Consider the following 12,497-nt stretch of genomic DNA (forward strand, 5'->3'; position numbering starts at 1 on the left):
ATCGCTCTTGTCTTCGGACACCCGCGATATCGACTCGAACAAACCGATTAGGCGTCACACAAGATGGCGTCAAACGAGGACCCATATCTCATCCTCCCGGGCTCGTCGGCCTACTCCGACTTCCGTCTCCAGCGCCTAGCCCAGGCCATTGGCGCGAAGGAAGTGCGCTCGCTCTGGGTGCACTTTGTCAACCCCCTCAAGCAACTCAGCGACGACGAGTTGAAGACGCTGCAGCAGCTTCTCCACTATGGCGAGTACCCCAGCAGCGACGACCGCCTTTCCCAGGCCCTCCTCGACGCCGTCCACCGCGGCGGCGAACCTCGCGACGCCAACACGGTCCTCTTCTACGTCTGCCCACGGGCTGGCACCATATCGCCATGGAGCTCCCTCGCCTCCATGATTGCGCGCACATGCACCCTTGAGAATGCAGTCAAGCGCGTCGAGCGCGGCATGGTCATCGCCGCCACCTTCGACCGCACCCTCGAGGCCGACGAGATCCCCAACCGCGACCACCTCTACGACCGCATGACGCAGACGATAAGCCGCACCGCCCCGAACCTCGATGTCATCTTCGGTGAGAGCGAGCCGGCCCAGGCGACGACCATCAAGTTCGACGAGTACAACAGCGCCCACGCCGCCCTGGACCACGCCAACAGGGAGCTGGGCCTGGCTATGGACAAGTCCGAGATTGACTATCTCGTTGAGGCCTACACACAGGAGCTGAAGAGAGGCCCGGTCGACGTCGAACTGTTCATGTTCGCCCAGGTCAACTCGGAGCACTGCCGACACAAGCAGTTCAATGCCGAGTTCACCGTCGACGGCATGCGCAAGTCCATGTCGCTGTTTGGCATGATCCGCAACACCCACCAAAAGCACCCCAACCACGTCGTAAGCGCATACAGCGACAACGCTGCCGTCTTGAACGGCGAGGAGGCCAGCTTCTGGGCGCCCAACGATCTCACAGGCGAGTGGCACGGCACCAAAGAGACGGTACACATTCTCTGCAAGGTCGAGACACACAACCACCCAACCGCTGTTTCACCATTCCCAGGAGCTGCTACAGGCTCTGGTGGTGAGATTCGAGATGAGGGAGCTGTCGGAAGAGGTTCCAAGCCCAAGGCCGGACTGGCAGGCTTCACTGTGTCTGATCTGAACATCGAGGGCTTTGAGCGCCCATGGGAGCTGAAAGATGTCGGAAAGCCTTCGCACATCGCCAGTGCCCAGGACATCATGCTCGAGGCACCCATCGGCAGCGCCCAGTTCAACAACGAGTTTGGTCGCCCATGCACCACGGGCTACTTCCGCACCATGCTTATGCGCGTCTTCACAAACGAGAAGGAGTCAGAGCTACGAGGATACCACAAGCCTATTATGCTAGCAGGTGGTGTCGGAACGGTCAGGCCGCAGCACGCGCTCAAGGACCCGGACGTTGTGCCAGCCGGCTCGCATCTCCTCGTCATCGGTGGACCCGCCATGCTTATCGGTCTTGGTGGCGGTGCTGCATCCAGTATCCAATCCGGCGAGGGCAAGGTCGACCTCGACTTTGCCAGTGTGCAGCGAGGCAACCCCGAGGTACAAAGACGTGCGCAAGAAGTCATCGACGCATGCCGCTCAATGGGCGACAAGAACCCCATCCTCTTCATTCACGATGTCGGAGCGGGTGGTCTGTCAAACGCGCTTCCCGAGCTCGTCCACGACTCTGGTCTCGGTGCCATCTTCGAGCTACGCGAGATTGACAACGTCGACAAGAGCATGAGCCCACTGCAGATCTGGTGCTGTGAGGCTCAAGAGCGGTATGTACTTGCAGTCAGTCCTGATCAGCTCGACCTGTTCAAGCGCATCTGCCATCGAGAGCGATGCGGTTACTCCGTCGTTGGCAAAGCGACCAAAGAGCAGCGTCTGGTATTGAACGACAGGGACTCCAAGGAGAACCCTACACCTATCGACCTTCCAATGGCTACACTGTTTGGAAAGCCACCAAAGATGTCGCGCATTGTTGAGAGCCGCAAGCTGAGGCTTCCTGCTTTTGACAGCAGCTTGTCAATGTACATCCCTGACACGCCTAAGGATGGCTTGGTCGCTGAGGCCGTAGACCGAGTTCTCACTCTCCCAGCTGTAGGATCCAAGTCTTTCCTTATCACTATTGGAGACCGAACTGTGGGCGGCCTTACCGCTCGCGATCAGATGGTTGGCAAGTGGCAAACCCCGGTGGCTGATGTATCGGTAACAGCTACATCGCTGCTGGCCGGTGTCAAGACTGGCGAGGCTATGACTATGGGTGAGAAGCCTACACTGGCGCTCATCTCCCCAGCAGCGTCCGCCAGGATGGCTGTGGCGGAATCTCTGATGAACATCGCTGCAGCGAGTCTCTTCGATAGGCTTGCCAGAGTCCGACTCTCGGCCAACTGGATGTCCGCAAGCAGTCATCCTGGAGAGGGTGCAGCTCTGTACGAGGCTGTTGAGGCCATCGGCATGGATCTTTGCCCTAAACTTGGTATATCTATCCCCGTCGGCAAGGACTCAATGAGCATGAAGATGAAGTGGTCGGACAACGGGGAAGCCAAGGAAGTTACTGCACCCATGTCGCTCGTCATTACGGCGTTTGCACCTGTCAACCGCATTGACCGAACCTGGACGCCCGCCCTAGAGAGAGTCGAAGACGTTGGTGAGACGATTCTTATGTTTGTCGACCTAGCAGCGGGCAAGAAGCACATGGGCGGCTCTGCCTTGGCGCAGACATTCGGGCAGGTTGGCGACGAAGCGCCTGATGTCTACGACGCCGATATCATCAAGGACTACTTTGACGCTATCGAACAACTCCATGACTCTGGAATCGTCCTCGCCTACCACGACAGGTCTGACGGTGGTCTCTTCACAACCCTCGCTGAAATGGCCTTTGCCGGACGATGCGGTGTTGAGATCATGCTCGATGGCGTTGCCTCGTCGAGCGAGCCCAAGGACGTACTGGAAACACTGTTCAACGAAGAGCTCGGAGCTGTCTTCCAGGTCAGAAAGAAGGATGAAGTTGCCTTTAACCGCTGCTTTGCAACTTGCGGACCACCTCCAGGTATGATCAAGAAGATCGGTCGTGTCGCAGAAGCGCCCAAACAAGATGTCTCCTTTTATGTCGGCACTCAATGCGTTTACCGCAACAGCCGCCAGAAGCTTCAGCAACGCTGGGCGGAGACCTCGTACCGGATGCAGAAGCTTCGTGACAACCCTGTTTGCGCCGACACCGAATTCAAGAGCATCCTCGACGACAAGGACCCTGGTCTCTCGTACAACCTCACCTTCAAACCCGCTGAAAATATCCTACCCTTCATGTCTAACCTCAAATCACCTTTCACTGCCAAGCCGCGTGTGGCCATTCTTCGCGAAGAAGGTGTGAATGGTCAAGCAGAGATGGCATTCGCTTTCCATCAAGCTGGATTCACTGCCATTGATGTACACATGACTGACATCATCTCTTCACGAGTCTCACTCGCTGGATTTGTGGGTCTTGCAGCCTGCGGTGGTTTCTCCTACGGTGATGTACTCGGCGCAGGTCAAGGTTGGGCAAAGTCCGTCCTCTTGCATCCCAACACACGCAAAGAGTTCCAAACCTTCTTCAACCGCCCAGACACCTTTGCTCTTGGTGTCTGCAACGGCTGCCAGTTCATGAGCAAGCTTAAGGAACTCATTCCTGGTGCGGAGTTATGGCCAAGCTTCGAGCGCAACGCATCCGAGCAATACGAGGCGCGTGTCTGTATGGTTGAAGTTCTCGATCCCAAAGGACCCAACACACCACCATCCGTCTTCTTGCACGGCATGGCCGGTTCCAAACTTCCCATTGTCACCGCACACGGCGAGGGACGCGCTCACTTCTCTAACTCGGCTTCTTCTGTCTCCAGCCCACAAACCCTGTACAACGAGAACCTCGTCTCCCTCCGCTATGTCGACAACTACGGAAAGCAGACCGAGACATACCCATACAACCCCAACGGCAGTCCAATGGGTATCACCGGTGTGAGGAGTACCGATGGAAGGGTGTTGGCGCTCATGCCGCACCCCGAGCGAACCATCTTGAAGGAGGTGGGTAGCTACATCCCACGGGATACCGAAGGATGGGGTGAGCTCGGCCCGTGGTCGCGCATGTTCAAGAGTGCCAGGCGATGGGTCGGTTGAAGTGGATACTCGATGAAAGATAGGATTTCATTTGCATTGGAGTTGGCGTTACAGGCGGATTCACCTTCGGTTTTCACGATACACGAAAATGATAGATCCTCAGTTCCCAAAACGTCCGCCAATATACAAAAAGTGAAGCAGTTGCCCGCCTCATCTTCTATTACGCCAGTGCTCCCCTTGTGTAACAAACCGCCACGATCCAGCACTCTCTCCGTCCTTTCCTTACGAGGAACAAAAAGGCGCAAAAACATACAACAGCGGGGATTCGCTAGTGGTCACCCACCTAACTACTAATCCGCCGGTACACTGCTTGTATATGGCTGAGCGGACGGGAAGCCTAGCTTTCACTCATGCAACTGTCACAAAGTCCATTAATTTTTCTGTATCCGGTATCCCCCTTTTCTGTTTCTGGTAAGCCTCTTTTCTGTATACAGACTATTAACACACATTCTAGTATTGGTGGCTTGCTCCGTGCCTCAGGGCGTAAGCGCTACTGTTAAAGCAGCGCTCTGGCGCTTAGGATTTCTGGGCCCGAACATAGAGTTGAGACAATTCCTGCAAGAGCAAGATGAGGATTAAGATCAAGATCAAGGAGGCGCATACGTAGCTGAGCCGACCCTCTGTGTGCAAAACGTACAGCTGGTGCAAGATTGTTGGAAGTCTGGATGAGTAATACTCACTTCCCTCTGTTTATCGCGAGTCACGCGTAAGCTTGGCTCTATCGATACATGTCTCTGGTATTATTGTCACTCTTCATGCTGGTTTGATCCGCCTCCCTGTGGAGGTGGCAACAAGAACTAGTGAACACACCCTAGAATTACAGGAGTAGGTTACCTGTTTGTAGTACTTGCGGCAGTGCAGATAGGAAGTCTGTTTCCCGAACTCCAATTCTGTAAAGGTGCAGCAACGCCGCACGACTGCGACGCAATGCATAACTACATATGTGAACAGAGAGAGAAGAGGAAACATACATCAAATATGGATACAATGTGTACTACTCTAGATCTTGCCCCTAAGTCTGACTTCCCAGACCTCTCCTGTGCCTACGAATTTCAGCCATTGAAGGCGCAACTGCTCGAGGATGACTTACATAATTTGTTCTCATTCATCTGGGCTCGCGATACTTATAGTTTCGATCATCCACGTTATCGCCTGCAAGTCGCTTTCAGTATTCTGTTAATCTTCCATTTGGGACTACATCCTAATGCTGCCCTCAAAGATGGACTCTATTACAAAGATACGAAGATCTTCCTTACCCGTCATGAAGATAATACTCGAGCCATGCTTGTCATCCGTCTGGATAACCAAGATGAGGATACGCGGTCATCTCGAAAGTGGAGCGGGTAATTATATAATAGTCTTTTGTGCTTCTAGTAAAGCTAACACTTCACAAAGAAGAACGATGGTCCTGATCGATGAGCCTACGAAACGCCACATGTGTCCCGTCACTCTTTTTCTTTCCATGGCTTTGGCAGATGGTGTCATCGACGGTGTGCATCAAATCAGTGATATAGATTCATTGTGTGCTGGTCGACAGTCTGGATGGCTACTTCTTTGTTACAAACAGGACGCATCGCGTCTACCAGTACTTCGAAGAACTGGTAATAGAACCAGAGTAATCTCATCCTGTGGTATAAAGCCATTAATGCTTTACACCATGATACAAGCCCAGTTAGAACGAGCTGATCATGGAGGGACCTTTGCGACTATACTTCGGGACATCAGGAATGCAACTCAGCGAGAAAAGCGGCGGAAGAGGGCAGCCGATTGCCTTGATGCTGAGACGGTCGTGGTCGGGCGTGGTCAAGCAAAACGCTTATCAGCATTGTTCGTCCCCGGAGTAGTCATGACCCAAGAGCCCAACACTTTTCACACACCCGCGAGCCTCAAATCGCCCTATCCCCTGCCGCATATCTTAGAGATTCAACTCAAATACGATATCACTCGATCAGCGATAATATCTTATCTATACGGCTCATACGCCGTATACCACGCGATTCCCGACATACTGTACCCTTTCATCAAAGCCGCCGAGCCCGTCGCATATGAGCCGTATTATGCAGATGCACTGCCTAACGCATCAGGAGGCTGCCCGTGGTGTGATACGCAGCTAAAACGGTAAGCGCTGTGCCAGGTTCATTTTCAACGAAACTGATCTTGTCCAGAATTCCGATGAAAGCACATTTGCTAAAGTGTTCACAAAGAAACAAAAACCGCACCATGGAAGAAGAACTAACCCAGTTCCTGCAGGAAACACAATGGCGATGTTTGTGGGCTTCTTGCAGCAGTCCCGAAGTCCTCAACACTGCGGAAGTGGCAGCAAGCCATATGAGTAATCACGTCACCGCTGATGCGCTTGGCTGCCAATGGGGTTCCTGCAATCATAATGCAAGCAGCTTGGAGGACCTTCACGCACATCTTCTTGCCGAACATAGCGTCTTTACGCAAACGACGATACCAACACGCGCCAAATTCTGCATCCAATGTGGACTCTGGCTTTCTAGTGAGATAGATTGGCACAGACATGTAGTACAGCACTTTACAAATCCCGACATCATCTATGGATGTGTTACTGCGGAAGGCATTGTAGCGGCACCTCGTCGGTGTCCATACTGCATGATACAGGGTCGTTTTGTACAGATGGAAAACGCCGGTCACTATGCTGAGCACATAGATGATCACATTAACAGACAGTACGACAAAGGCTGTAGGGAGTGTCCTCATCACTCCTGTACAGAACAGGACTTCAGCAAGAATGGATTGAGAGACCATTTCAACACGACTCATGGAGTCGCACTTCCTTAGTCTCATATATAGTAACAAGCGTGCACATTCCCACATGTCAAAGCCCACGAGCTACGTCGTCTTGAGCAGATCTGAAAACTTCAACGAAATCCTCTATCGAGACGCATTCGGACATGTGCTTCCGCCAGTTTCCCATGCTGTTTTCGGGGAAACTAGCAAGCCACGCGGTCTGTTTTTCTCTGAGCGCTACGATATGTCAGACCTGTATCTCGAATGAGAATTACTCTTCCGCTTACAGGATTCAGATCCAGAGCTCTCACGCTGTTGTGCGAGATCGACGAGTCCTTCTAGCGACTCTGGACATAGCTCCCATGTTTCGAACATGTCCTCGCGCACCCAGGTTTTGGCTTTAACACCTTGAAGAGCTGGGACAGAGCTGGCGCTGTCGGGTATAAACAGTATAATAACGAAGTTGCCATCCCTGTACTTGCAGTATCTTGACAGCTGTAGTGGCCACAATTCCGGTCGAGACGGGGCATGATCATGCTGCTGCGCAGCGTAGACGGGGGGTTTGAAGTGCGAAAAATGAGGGGGAAACTCTGTGTTGTTCATGGTCTGCATTATGGTAGTGTATCGATCTATTCGCTCGATCTTAAGTATCGGTGAGGGGCCCGTTAAACTGTTGACGTGCATTGCAGCGTAAGAGGCGTATTCTGCTCCTATAAACCTTGCAGCATCCATGCAGACTTGTTCTGCAGACTTATCGGTGTGCATAATAGTGCATGTTGGGTATCGGAATGCATCAAGGATACGGCAGGCTTGTGGGATGCAAGTGGGGTTGGTATTCTTTGCAGGAAGCCAAAGTATTGTTATCAAAATCCAGACAATATGTAGTTTATCTGCATATCCTCCAATAATTACAAGCCTGCTACGTCACCCACTGCTATCTTTACCAAAATATCAAATGCACATACATCCCTCGTCATGATCTTCGTGTCTGCCTGTGAGAATCTACCGTACTCGAATATGAATGCAAGGGACATTCGCGGATAGCTAGAACGGCGGGAACTACAATAAAACCGGATTGTGCGCAATCAGGTTTTCTGGCGGGTACATCGTATACTGAGAAGCAGTCGTATCAGGGGGAAATTCGTGCATCTCGGTATATAGCAGTCGAAGTTGGAGTGAAGTCTTCCGTTCGGCATCTAACTGTTGCCTTAGTGCCTGTGAAGTCTTCTGTTCGGCATATAACTGTTGCCTTAGTGCCTGTGAAGTGTCTTGTTCGACTTGCAGAGCTTGCTTCGTGCCCACTAATTGGTAAGAGTAAGACGTCCACTCTATGACTTTGCCCTTCCCCTGGATCCAGAGATTCATGACCCTGTAACTGTCAGACGTTCCATGTATTGGAATTATGCAACTTACTTATCGACCCTCTGATCCGGGTTGTATGTGTTTCTTGCTACAGACAGAATATCTTGGAAATAGGGACGAAAGTCCACTAATCCATAACCCTGATCTAAAAGACATTTGATGTCCGGAAAGTGCTGTGGAACTAGGTTGATTCTCCAGCGGCTGTCTCCATAAGACTGAATCTTCATTTTAAAAGATTCCTCGCTGATCGGAGTTACAAGAAGTTCCTGTACTACGTCAGCACAGAATTCGGTTGTTTTGGAACCTAGAACTTGCGCAAAGCAGCTCGAACGCGTCTATTATGCGAAGAAGGACTTTCTTAGCTTCGTGTTCGAAGACACTATCCCATGATTTTGGTTTGATCTTCTGCGCCATGATGCCTGTCACGCAATCTACTGTTACCCAACTGTGGGACCAGTTCCCCTTTCCGAGCGGAGGGGCGACATTGCGTATTGGAAAGTGGTCAAGAAAGCTAAAGCAGGCACGGAGGAAGGTCTGACGCAAGAGAGGGTCTGAATCGCACATAGCTGCGAGGAAAGGTAAGTGAACAAGGCTGAATTCTCACGAGCCTATAGCGCAATTATCTAAGAGCGACTGCTAAGATCTCACTCCATGTACGCTCCCGCTCACTTAATCAAGGCTTTGGCTACTAAAAGCTTATTGGTCGTACTCTGATGCACGGTGAAGCCAGTGCGCTGGCTCAGTGCCGGGTTGATCCGAGTGAACATCGCCCCCGCTTTCTGATGAGACACATGAGAGTAGATTGTGTGCAAGGGGCATCGGATTGTCAAACATGACACAGTAAGTACCCGCGGTGCGCAAGAGCACTTAGGACGTGGCTGGTTGGTTCGCCTTCGGCCCATCCTTGTCCTTAGCTGCATCAGTCAGACACAGCTTATCTCTATACGTTTCCAGTCTCCTTACGAGCCGTGCGGTATTGGATGGCTCGCGCCATACGCCAGCTGAATACGTCGTAACGCACTTCCGGGATGCCTTCCTTGGCAAGTCGGCCGTTAACGCGAGAATGCATCTCTGCAAGCACATCATCAGGGATCGAAGGCCACGTTAACTCTGGATCAGCTTCAAGAAGCCTATCGGCTTCAACTGTAGTGTATCGCTGCAAACTTGTTAGGCCTACATCCTTCAGCTCTAATGCAGATGCCCTACGTAAAATTTGACCCATTGTGGCTTACTCAATCCAGCGTGTGCTTGTGCTTCGCGCGTCTTAGCGTTCTTCTTAAGATCAAATGGTAACATAGCTAGGGCGGGGGTGAAGGCGGACCTGACGTCGGTTCAGGTCTCTGGGTCTTCAGGTTTGTGTGCGATCGGCGAGCCTGGGTCAGAGAGCGGGGGGCTTTGGTTCGCCTGCATCCTAGCACTGCGGCTGCTCTCACCCCACAGTAGAAGCCTTCATTATTGGTTCCCGACGCGCGTTCCAATGGGAGCAAATTGGCCTACGCAACCCTCTATTTCCATGTGTCTGGTGCATCACAAAAGCATTATTGCACTCAGAATGATCCATGCATACATGTTACAGCGATCAGAGATTCAGTGATAAGACGTTTACAATTGTTCCGATTTCCGCCTCAGTCTCCTTTTCCACAAGCTTAAGATACTGTGTGACGTCTACGTAAACTTGACAATAGTCGTGCCATGTGCCCCACGATCTCCATTAGTGGACGAGGAATTGAAGCTACGAATTTTGCTTCTGTGCATGGGGTATACACCCATTCCTCTCATATATCACGAATGGGATCGAATGTCCGTGTAGTGGATGCAGATGAGGACGTGGTAGCCGGCTTTGTGCCTTGATTCGTGTCCGCGCTGCTGGTGGCAACATCAGGTGCAGATGGCGCACCCAACAGTTTCGTGGATTTGGCTACACACTGTCAACAACCCAGACAACCTGCATATGAGGAGGTCAAAGCAGCACACATACCTTCAGCGTGCCTTAAATTGCCGATCACTCTACTCATACGCCATCCAACCAGCTCAATCTCTATGGCCGGGATATCTTCTTCCGTCAACCGGGCATTGATGCGTTCCGTGATGCGGCGTTTCTCGTTGAAAGGCACCTGGCGCCAGGTAAGAGCGGAATCTACTTCTCGAAGCTCACGTGCAATCTCTTTTGTTATGTCCTGTAGGTGTGCGGCTGTTAAGACTTAATCCCTTCTCGAGAGTAAGGGTGCCTTACAATAAAACGTCTCCATTCGGGATCTGAGAACCCAGCTGCAAGACGAGCTTCTTCTGCTGATGCTCTATCTGGCAATCGCGGCATTTCAGGTAGGTGCTTCTACGGTTGAATCGGTCGAACCCCGCATTTCCCGGTGTTGCGCGACTTATGCTACGGTTGCTGCAAGCAGTATTGGCTTGGCGCTATACCCTTGTCCGTGTCTGTCATTTCGCCCCACCCACCGGGTTGACAGGAAAAAACCGACACCAGCACAAGGCTAGGGTGCACCTGCGGAGCACTTCTCAGCTGCTAACGCCACGTGTAAGTGACACAGATCAACAGCTCGCTAGATACATGACGAGGGGGCGCACGACTCCTGCCTTCCATACGCACCACAACTATGCCTCCAAGAACAAGATTACGGAAGAGAAGGCTAGTGGCATTGCGTGAGGCGGATTCGTGCAGTGTGATGCATACATCTATGTATTATCGTAGCGCGCCTCGCTGATCACTTGCTTATGCGTATGGCGGGATCCTGGCATAGTGTGTCGAGACCGGAACATACGCATAAGAAGCCATCAGGGAGGCGCGCGACCGTAGTACTGAACCCTGTCTTCGTCTGTCATTTCCCGGTATCTGAAACCCACTCACCCGCTTTAGCATTTGCCTCACACCATATTGTTCCTGCGTAACGCCACCGTGCACATGTAAGGAATTCCTGCAGCCCGGCGCTGTAAGATTGTGCACACGCCAGTTCAATCCGGGTTTTGTGTACTTAGTGGTGCAAATTTGCGATGCACACGTGAGTTGGGGCTGTTTTTTCCTACCATAGCACTGTCGTAAACTTGGATTCTATGAAGGTTTTCTAGTAGATGACAACTTCTCTAGCCCGTCTCGAGCTAGAAGTGCCATTGTGTCTTCTGATCTGAAACGATGGAATGTTTGGTGCACCACGGTCTGAGATTTTGTCATCGCCATTGCACGCGAACATGAACCGACTGTGCTTTGTAACACGTCCATCGCGACCCATATGCTCATGGGAATGTATAGTAGTTTCCTCCTTATCTCTTAGCGTCGTCCAGTTTCCTTGTGACGCGCTTCACGTCGAAGAAACTGTTTGCGCGTGCCGTGAGATGCCTCTCGCCATTGTTATGCCTCTCGCCATTGTTGTGTCCACCTCCGCTATTATGCGCTATTACGCCCGCCTGCCAACTAGGCGTTCGTGAGGGGCGCGAATCTTAAGGGGAGCCGAAGAAGATTCAGGAAGGCTCTTGAGGCGGTGAATTAGGTTGCCGAAATAATAATGTGTGTAGGTCTTTGGTAAGTACCGTGGAGGAGTCGTAATGCAAGGACGTCGCATCGCTAGCGGACGAGCACCAACGGCGGCGGAGTTAGTGTATGGCTTTCATGTTTTGAATCGGGTGATACCTTTCGCTGCATCATTCCGAAAAGCTCTAGGAAAGTAGTGGTGGTTATAGGTATGCAGAGCATGGCGGATCGTGTCTACTTGGTGGGTTCTCGGGCGCTGCCGTTAGTCGCTTACCAGCAATGTCCCCCGCTTTCAGTCGCGCAACATCCTACCTGTCGTGAAAAGTATCAACGACAGAAACCCTGAAGGGAGGATATTCCAGATTCATCTTTCTCTTGAGCATCAGCTAGTATGTCCTGCTGCAGCCATACAAGCGATGACACGTATTGTACAAAGCACAGCACAGTACTACAGCATTCACCGGTTGCCCGGAGGACCTCTTGAACCCCTGTTGAGAGGGTGCACAAGCCCAAAGCCTCACAAGGCTGTAACGCCACCTCAGCAGAATAGAACGGTTCTAAGAGTGCGATATCCTCGACCGTTGTGAAGATGCATCAAAGGACACGATCTACAATGCCCGTGCGTTCGATGAACATCATCATTCGATGAACACCCCCAACAACTCAATATAGTCAAAAAGATGAGGTTGTAGAGCCACAACAAATCGTGATAGAATTGCGCAAAGCTAGGATTATA

At 51.8% G+C, this 12,497-nt stretch overlaps 2 protein-coding genes across 2 annotated transcripts; one reads left to right on the forward strand and one right to left on the reverse strand.

The window, feature by feature from the left end:
* Positions 1-63: 63 nt before the first annotated feature.
* AA0111_g5772 (Phosphoribosylformylglycinamidine synthase) lies at positions 64-4,164 on the forward strand (the record flags this gene model as incomplete). Its single annotated transcript, XM_028651921.1, has 1 exon — positions 64-4,164. One exon carries the CDS (start codon positions 64-66, stop codon positions 4,162-4,164), a length of 4,101 nt encoding a protein of 1,366 aa, XP_028506703.1.
* Positions 4,165-7,006: 2,842 nt separating this feature from the next.
* Positions 7,007-7,521, reverse strand: AA0111_g5773 (hypothetical protein; the record flags this gene model as incomplete). The annotated part of the gene is made up of 2 exons (XM_028651922.1): positions 7,007-7,155; positions 7,206-7,521. The coding sequence occupies 2 exons, from the start codon at positions 7,519-7,521 to the stop codon at positions 7,007-7,009; spliced, it is 465 nt and encodes a 154-aa protein (XP_028506702.1).
* Positions 7,522-12,497: the final 4,976 nt, after the last annotated feature.

This window comes from Alternaria arborescens, assembly GCF_004154835.1.
Source record: "Alternaria arborescens strain FERA 675 chromosome Unknown contig_11, whole genome shotgun sequence".
Classification (NCBI taxonomy): Eukaryota; Fungi; Ascomycota; class Dothideomycetes; order Pleosporales; family Pleosporaceae; genus Alternaria; species Alternaria arborescens.